General features: G+C 59.5%; 3 protein-coding genes across 3 annotated transcripts in view; all 3 read left to right on the plus strand.

Annotated features, from left to right (window-relative positions):
* Window positions 1-90: 90 nt before the first annotated feature.
* Window positions 91-442, plus strand: PTSG_12974 (uncharacterized protein; the record flags this gene model as incomplete). The annotated part of the gene is made up of 2 exons (XM_004988856.1): window positions 91-168; window positions 194-442. The coding sequence occupies 2 exons, from the start codon at window positions 91-93 to the stop codon at window positions 440-442; spliced, it is 327 nt and encodes a 108-aa protein (XP_004988913.1).
* Window positions 443-1,369: 927 nt separating this feature from the next.
* On the plus strand, window positions 1,370-6,466 carry PTSG_12975 (uncharacterized protein; the record flags this gene model as incomplete). The annotated part of the gene is made up of 2 exons (XM_004988857.1): window positions 1,370-5,452; window positions 5,873-6,466. 2 exons carry the CDS (start codon window positions 1,370-1,372, stop codon window positions 6,464-6,466), a joined length of 4,677 nt encoding a protein of 1,558 aa, XP_004988914.1.
* A 587-nt stretch (window positions 6,467-7,053) lies between these two features.
* The window catches only part of PTSG_12976 (uncharacterized protein), a gene marked incomplete at both ends in the record, with an annotated part of 5,582 nt that continues 3,461 nt past the window's right edge, over window positions 7,054-9,174 (plus strand). Inside the window, 2 exons of the mRNA XM_004988858.1 lie at window positions 7,054-7,965; window positions 8,341-9,056. Coding sequence (XP_004988915.1) covers window positions 7,054-7,965; window positions 8,341-9,056 — 1,628 coding nt within the window. The remainder of the gene's footprint in view (window positions 7,966-8,340; window positions 9,057-9,174) is intronic.

The following is a 9,174-nucleotide window of genomic DNA, read 5'->3' on the forward strand; positions in this document are numbered from 1 at the left end:
CATCCGCAGCGGCAAGGACCACGTCAGTTGTCTCAGGCAGCAGCTTCTCCTCGACCACCTGGTTGCCCACGGACACCGTCGAACACGTTCATGTCCCGCATCACGGACATCAACTGGCAGCTCCTTGCTGCCGGCGTGTCCATCCCGGAGGACGACCTGCGCACCTTCGTCCGCAACGAACTCCCCCGCGGAGTTTGATGTGGCGATGCGGTTCATGGAGCGCGAAGGACCCGCCGCCATCGCTGTCCAAGATGACGGCGGGACCTCATCCAGGAGGAGCGCCGCCTGCATCGTCCCAAGAAGCGCACGCCTGTGCTCGCCATCGGTGGGCCAGGCTCTGGCTCCTTCGCTGCATCGCCGATGCACGCTGGCACGTCGCCCTCCGACACGAGCGGTGGACCATGCTGTTGTTGTGTGGGCGATATCCGTCTTTGGCGGATAAGCCCACAGTTTGCTTTGTTAGAGGGATTTGTGTGAGTAGTTGTTAAGCCCACAGTTTGCTCTGTTAGAGGTTTTTGTGTGGTTACATTTAACCCCACAATTTGGCTTAGCAGAGGAGTTTGTGTGGTTAACTCGGTGTTGACAACGGTCACATACCTTTGAGTGTTTGCGTGCATGCCATGCCTGACATTGCCACCATGCCTTGTCGCCCGCATGCATGCTTGTTCTTTTTGCATTTCTTGCATGCCACTTCGTTGTATAAGTGGCGCAAGAGTGCTCTGTTTGTTCATTCTCTCTTGTGTTGCCCGAACCAATACACACCACCAACTGCATCACAACATTTGGTGACCACGCACATCTTGGGGTGGGAGTGCTCGTGTTTTCTCGCTTGTGGTTCGTTTCTCGTGATCTCTTTTGGCTCTCCCACCACTATCTCCCTTCTCGCTTGCAGGTGAAGGCCTCTCGAACTCATCTGGACCATTGGTTGTCCTTCAACAAGTGGATTTCGACCTGCTACCGTCGCGCACGTTTTCACGCGGTTCGTGCTCCTGTTCATGACCTGTGTTCCACCTCTTTTTGCCTCTTCTCGTGATTCTTTTTGCGTTTGCCACCATTGTACGTGTGCTGGCTCTTGTGTGCATCCTTTGCCTTTGTCAGAACTTTCCCCGTTCTCGTGCAGTGAGTGACTTTCACATCCGTGCGTGTGTGTGCGTTCGTGCTTTTCATAAGCCCCTACTTTCCTCTTGATCTTGTGTGTGCTTGTGCTTCCCTTCTGTTGGTGCTATTGCGTCCATTCTTCGCACCAGCATCCGTGCACACGATCTCTGTCATACGCCTACACCTGTATACCGTTTACCTTGTGTCCTTTTGCGGCATTCGTGTTTCTTGTCTCTTTTGAGTGCCGCTTGCGTTGTGCGCACCTTTCGTCATGGAGACCCGATCGAAGGCGTCTTCGTCATCTGCGTCCACAGCGGCGCGTTCGTCGGCCCCACCCGCATCCGCACGGGCCATCCTGCAGCTACCGGTGGAGAAACTCGTGCCCTTCTCCTCGATTGACACCAGGAGGTGGCTGCGTCGCTTCGAGACCCTGTGTGGCGCGCTGGCTGTTGACCCAGCGCTGGCCATCGCATGCCATGTGCATCCCTCGATCCTCGACGCCCTCCTGGACAAGTTCCCCGACCTCACGGCTGTGCGCTTCAGGGCCGTTTCCGACTACATCATCGCTACGTTCGACTCTCACCGCGACACGGCAGCCGTGCGACGCCAGCTGCAGACGCGTCGCCAAGGCCCCTTGGAGCCGGTTGGCGCGTTCGCCGTCGCCATTACGGCGCTCACCACGGAGCTGGAGGAGTCGGCTGACACCTACGTCGACTTGTTCCTCTCTGGGCTTCGCGACGACGTTGCTGTGCTGCTTGGAGTTGCTGCGCCCTCATCGTTTGCCGAGGCTGTGACCCTGGCACAGAAGGCGGAGGCGCGCCTCGCCGCACGACGTGGCATACCCACCCAGCAGCATCAGCACCAGCACGACGCTGCGTTCGTCTCTGCTCCCCCACGGCAGCAGCCACGCCGCTCCTTCGCCGGCAACCAGTCCCGGCGCGACGACAACCCTCGCATCGTCCGCTGCTTCTACTGCAAGAAACCCGGTCACGTGATCAAGGACTGCATGAAGCGCAAGGCCGCCGAGCAGCGGCGTAACGGGCCACAGCGGAGTCGCCGCGGAGTGCACGCCGTTGACACGGATGACATTGAGACGCCGCCCGACGCTGACGTGTGTGCCGCACAGGTGCGCGGTGCGGTGTCGCTGAGGGTCCCCATCGACGTCAACGGCGACCGCATCAGCGCCCTCATAGACACGGGCGCCAGCGTCACGCTCATGTCCAGCGACGTGTATCGCCGGGGCCGCGACGGCCCGCTCAACTCTTCCGACGCCGTTCTCCGCACCGCTGATCAGGGTGTGCTCAAGGTGCTCGGAACGACCGACTGCCTCTTCACCATCGGCACGGCGCAGCTTCGTCACAGCGTCATCGTCGTTGATCGCCTCGCCCATGCTGTGCTGCTGGGTGCCGACATCCTCAGCGCCATGCGCGCCCTCGTTGACGTTGCCGATCGCTGCCTAATCCTGCCAGAGGGCAACGCCGTGCAAGCGGACGTCAACGCAGTGGACACCGCTGATGCACCCACCCAAGTCGCTGCGTCGATGCTCTCGCGCGGCCAACAGCACCAGCTCCAGCGGCTGCTCGAGGAGTTTAAGGACGCGTTCGCCAAGCCTGGAGAGCCCTTGACCAAGGCCATGCTCCCCAGCATGCGCATCGAGACAGGCGACACACCACCTGTAGCACGCCGCCCCTACCGCCTCTCTCACCACGAGAGCGAGGTGGTCGAGCGCATCGTCAAGGACCACATCGCTGCTGGCATAGTGCGTCCGTCCTTCTCGCCATGGGCGTCCCCCGTGATCCTCATCAAGAAGAAGACAGGCGAGTACCGGCTTGTCGTTGACTATCGCCGCTTGAACGCCGTCAGCGTTCCCGACGCTTACCCGCTCCCGCGCCTGGACGACACCCTGGAGGCCATGGCGGGTGCCAAGTTCTTCAGTAGCCTGGACCTGGCCTCTGCGTACCACCAAGTACCGCTGCACCCCGACGACTGCTCCAAGACCGCCTTCGTCACCAAGAACGGTGTGTTTGAATACACCGTCGTCCCCTTCGGTCTGCGCAATGCACCGGGCCATTTCCAGCGCTGTATTAACACCGTACTCGCTGACGTCGCCGGTGTGAGCATGTACCTGGACGACATCGTCATCTTCTCGCCGACCTTCGACGCTCATCTGGCCACTCTGCGCACTGTCCTCGAGCGCCTTCGTGCGGTCAACCTACAGCTGCGGCGCGACAAGTGCAGCTTCATCCAGGACGAGCTGGAGTATCTCGGGCACCTGGTGTCCAAGCACGGGGTCAAGCCCAACCCGGCCAAGATCGACGCCATCTTCAGCATGCCGGCGCCCAAGGACGTGCGCGAGCTGCGCGCCTTTCTCGGCATGGCTGGGTTCTACCGCCGTTTTGTCGACAAGTTCGCCGAGATCGGGGCACCGCTGTACGCGCTACTTCGTGACGGCACTGAGTTCAAGTTTGGCGAGCCGCAGCAGGTGGCGTTCCGTCGCCTGAAGGCTGCGCTCGCCTCGTCCCCGGTGCTGGTCTACCCTGACTTCGCCCGCCCGTTCACCCTCGCCACCGACGCATCCGGTGTGGGTCTCGGTGCTGTGCTGCAGCAGCGCCAGGACGGCGACGGCAAGCTTCGCCCCGTCGCCTTCATCTCGCGCGTACTGAACAAGGCTGAACGCAAGTACTCAGTGACAGAGCAGGAGTGTCTTGCGCTGGTCTGGGCGGTCAAGAAGTTCCGCCCCTACCTCCATGGCCAGCGGTTCACCGTCGTCACCGACCACCGCGCCCTGCAGTGGCTTCGCAACCTCAAGGACCCGACTGGCCGCTTGGGCCGCTGGGCGCTCGCCCTTCAGGACATGGACTTCGACGTCGTTCACAAGCCAGGCACAGAGAACGTCGTGGCTGACGCCTTGTCCCGCCTCATCGCCCCGGTGCAGCCCGACCACGCTGACGTCGAGCCTGGCGAGGAAGGCGATGACGATGAGGAAGGCCTCGATCCACTTCTTCAGAACATGGGCGCCGACGCAGACGTGAGACGTGCGGTGCCATCCCGCATCACCACTGCTGCCCTGCTGCGAGAGCAGGCCAAGGATCCCTTCTGCAAGGCTGTGACAGCCTACCTGCACGACGCGACGGTGCCAGACTTCGGCGCTCTGGCTGTTCCGGAGGCACGGTTCTGGAAGCAGATTGACGACTTCACCATCAGCGAGGTCTCGGGACTGCTGCTCGCCAAGGACAAGATCGTTGTGCCGGAGACTCTGCGCAAGAGCGTCTTCCTGAAGGTGCACGCTGATCCGACATCCGGTCACTTGGGCGTGCAGCGCACCCACGACCGCGCCTCCCGCAACTTCTTCTGGCCGGGCCTTTACGCCGATGTCAAGACGTGGACGCTTCAGTGCGGGTCGTGCCTGCGCGCCAAGGACACGGCGCCCCGCAAGCTGCCACTTGGCACAGTGGTCGCTACCCACCCGCTGGACGTCGTCGCTATGGATGTTCTCGGCCCCCTGCCTGTGACTGACGCAGGCAACAAGTACGTCATCGTGGCATGCGACCTCTTCACGCGGTTCATGGTGACAGCTGCGGTGCCAGACCAGAAGACGCCGCGTGTCGTCGACTTCGTTGTCAACAGGGTCGTGGCGACCCTCGGCACGCCTCGCAAGTTCCTCACGGACCAGGGCCCCAACTTCCGCTCCAACGACGCCAAGGCCTTCTACCACGCGCTTGGTGCCAAGAAGGTGTGGACGACGCCCTACCATCCACAGACGAACGGGACGGTGGAGCGGTTCAACCGAACCTTGACGCGGATGCTCGCCGCGTTCGTCGAGTCCAACCAGGCCGACTGGGACACCTACCTGGGCCTCGTGACTTCCGCGTACAACACCACCTTCCATGCCGCCGTGGGCAATACGCCCTTCTTCCTCATGTTCGGCCGGGAGCCACTCGACCCAGGTCTGCCCGCTGAACCAGATGCCGCCACACCAGCAGACCAGGCCCATCACGTCGCCCGAGCAACGGAGGTGCTAGCTGAGGCCCATGAGCTTGTGCGGGACTTCATCGTGCAGCGCCGATCCGAGCGCGACAGCGCCAACGCCGACAAGCCCGACCCGCCAGCTTTCAGCACCAACGATCGCGTACTGCTCTACACGCCGCGTGTCAAGCCTGGTACGACCACGAAGCTCGCTCGTCTCTGGCGCGGCCCGTACGTCGTGACCAGGAAGCTGTCCCAGTGGAACTACGGCATCATTCCGGAAGCAGGTGGACCAGCTCAAGTCGTCCACGTCGCGAGGCTGAAGGCGTACACGGCCCAAGACGACACGACGCCGGCTGATGCTCTCGACGAGGACGTCGACGCTGATGTGTTGCTTGATTGATATGTTGCATTGTCTTGGTGGGGAGGAATGTTGTGTGGGCGATATCCGTCTTTGGCGGATAAGCCCACAGTTTGCTTTGTTAGAGGGATTTGTGTGAGTAGTTGTTAAGCCCACAGTTTGCTCTGTTAGAGGTTTTTGTGTGGTTACATTTAACCCCACAATTTGGCTTAGCAGAGGAGTTTGTGTGGTTAACTCGGTGTTGACAACGGTCACATACCTTTGAGTGTTTGCGTGCATGCCATGCCTGACATTGCCACCATGCCTTGTCGCCCGCATGCATGCTTGTTCTTTTTGCATTTCTTGCATGCCACTTCGTTGTATAAGTGGCGCAAGAGTGCTCTGTTTGTTCATTCTCTCTTGTGTTGCCCGAACCAATACACACCACCAACTGCATCACAACACAAGCACGTCGTGCGGTACCTGAAGGCGACGAGCGAGCACGGCCTCCTCTTCAAGCGACGCAGCGGCACGCGCAAGGACCAGCCGCTGGACCTTGTGTGCTACAGCGATGCCAGCTTCGGCACAGACCAGCTGACGGGCCGCTCCACGACGGGCTTCACCTGCTACATCAACGGCTGTCTTGTGTCTTGGAGCAGCTGGCTGCAACCCACGGTTGCGCTGAGCACCGCCGAGGCCGAGTACATGGCCATCTCCGCCGCAGCGCAGGACGTTGTCTTCCTGCGGCAGCTGCTCATGGACCTCGACGAGCCCGAGGCTGGAGCCACCAAGATGCTGACAGATAACCAGGCGGCCATCGCCATCGGCAACGACCACGTCACCAAGCCGCGCACGAAGCACATCCGGGTACGCCACCACTTCGTGCGGGAGCTCATCGCCGACGGAACCATTGTGCTGCAACACTGTCCCGGCACGCAGATGGTTGCCGACGCGCTGACCAAGGCACTGGACAAGCAGACCTTCGAGCAGCACCTGCCACGACTGGTGGAAATAGCGATGGCTGAGACGGAGCAGAAGAAGGCAGTTGAGGGGGAGTGTTGAGAGTGAGTGAGTTTCTGTTTTGTGTTGAGTCCTTCCTAATTTGCCTTCTCGTGTGGTTTTGTCTTGTTTGCCAACAACACCTGCTTTGTGGCTTTTCCGTTGGCAAACATTCCTTCCTCTCTGCTGGCATGCATGTGTGCCAACTGCCTCTCCTCTCCTCCTTCCCCTGCACACGTGAGTTGTGTGTCATGTGTGCCATGTGTGTGTGCATGCCCGTCATGCTTGGCAAATGCCATGTGTGCGTGCCATGCAGTGTTGTGAAGTGTTGTCTGTTGTGTATGCTTGCCTGCAAGCATTCATGCCATGCCTAGCATTGCTCTGCGCGCATGTATGCATGCTGTTCGCTGTTTAGATTGTTTGTGTTCGTGCACACTCTAGCGTTGTTGACTGTGTGTGCACTTGTCTTGTGGTTGTTTGAGCGTGCTGCCCGAGTTGATTTGGCAGCAGCTTGCTGTGCTTGTTCATTCTCCTTGTGTTCTTGTTTGTTGCGTTTGCCTACAGTAAACACACACACACACACCTGTCGTGTCTCAACAAACTACACGGACACCTTTGCTCCAACGGCTACCATCGCAGCCATCCGCACCATGCTCGCCATGGCCGTCGCGCGTGGCATGGACATCCAACAGATGGACGTCAACACGGCGTTCCTCAACGCGCCCGTGGATCACGAGATCTACGTCCAGCCACCGGCCGTCGACGGGATCTTCTCGCCGAATACAGTCCTGCGCCTCAAGCGCGGGCTGTATGGGCTGAAGCAGAGCCCGCGTCTGTGGAACCACACGCTGGACGCCTGGATGCGCGAGCAGGACTTCGTCGCCACAGCCACGGACGCCTGCATCTACCGCCGCACCTGCAAGGGTGGCAAGATGATGTGGGTTGCCGTCTACGTGGACGACCTGCTCATCTTCGCCGACAGCGACAGCGACATGGCCGCGTTCAAGAACTCCATCTCCAAGCGCTTCAAGATGAAGGACCTGGGCAGCCCAGACATATGTCTCGGCATCAAGGTGCAGCACGACCGCAAGGCCAGGACCGTCACCATGAGCCAGGAGCACTACCTGCGCAACGTGCTGGAGGCCTTCGGCATGGCTGACTGCAAGCCGGTCGGCACGCCGCTCTGCACAGGCTACGTTGACAAGCCAGCCGACAAGGAGGAGCCACTCCCGGATGTGCCGTTCCGCGAGCTGCTTGGCTCCCTCCTCTATGCTGCGACGATGACGCGCCCAGACATCTCGGCGGCTGTCTCCATCCTGTCTCGCCGTATGCAGCACTTCGGCATGGACCACTGGAAGGCTACCAAGCACCTTCTTCGCTACATCAAGGGCACCTTGTCCTACACCATCAAGTACGCCGCCACTGGCGACGCCAGCAACGGCAGCACTGCCGACGGCGTACTCTCAGCGTACTCGGATGCGTCGTTCGCCTCCGACGTTGACACGCGACGTTCCCGCACGGGCTTCGTCGTCTTCTGTTCCACGGGCCCTGTGGCGAGACGAGTCCGTGTCATGTGCATGTGGATGTGTTTGCTTCTGTCCGGAAAGCTGGAGACAGCATGAATAGTTCTGCGATCCAACCGGTTCTGCTGTGGTCGTTACACTTCCGTTTTCTTCGTTCAAGCTGTGTGTTGCTTCCACACAAAGTGCGGTATTGCATATGTTTGCGTGTTGTTCTTCGTCCAATCTCTTTGTTGTTTCTGCCACAATGCGGGAGTGCTTCACTTGTGTTCATTCATCCTTGTTCCCGTCTGTCTTCCACATCACACAGTAAACCCACACAAACACACGCAGACAAGTGAGCATACCACTACGCTAACGCACGCACACACAAACACCCGTACATCCTCTGCTTGTCTTGCGTTCGACATGGCACAGATTATGAGACCCATGGACCTGTCCCTGGCTTCCCTTCCCCACTTCAACGGGAGTCCAGATCAACTTCGCCTCTTCCAGCTCAACTTCAAACGGTATGTGAAACGAACACTACCCGGGTCGGAGAAGGTGCTTGAGGGTGATGAGGGCGCCTCCACGGAAGAGAAGGAGCACGTCCACCTCAGCTTGATGTTAGCGCTGGAGAACTGTGAGGAGGCGGTGGCCTTGATTGTGCGAGGGCATGATGATCCAACAGCAGCTTGGCGCGCACTCGACAACTACTACAAGCACGCGAACGATGAGCGAAAGAAGGCGACCTACCTCGCAGAGTTCATTGCTGCAACAGCTTGGCAGAACGATGACAGCCAAGACTCCTACAGCAAGAGAGTGTTGACGGCCTACGAGAAGATGAAGGCTGGGTACGAGATGAGTGAGGCTATGACGAAAGAAACAACAGCATCCTGGATTCTGTTTGCCTGTCTCCACAGCAGCAAGCCCACTGACTTCATGAAGGAGTTCAAAGAGCCAACAGCAACAGTGAATGAGACGATGATGAAGGTTCTGCACGCGACTCCACCACAGCAACCAGCATCAGCGTTTGATGACAAGGTGTTTCGCATGTCTGCCAAGCGAAGGGCTGGTGAGGGAAAGGCACGACAACAGCGCCAAAAGTCCATCTGCAAGTGGTGTGGCAAGTTTGGTTACCACAAGGAGCACGAGTGCTACCACAACCCAGCCAACGCTCAAGGACAGACCGGTGGGCGTGGTGGTGATGGCGTGCGCCAAGGACTGCAACATCAGCAACAACAGCAGCATCATCGTCGTCAGCCTGTGGCA

The sequence above is a fragment of the Salpingoeca rosetta genome, assembly GCF_000188695.1.
Source record: "Salpingoeca rosetta unplaced genomic scaffold supercont1.32, whole genome shotgun sequence".
Taxonomy (NCBI): domain Eukaryota; class Choanoflagellata; order Craspedida; family Salpingoecidae; genus Salpingoeca; species Salpingoeca rosetta.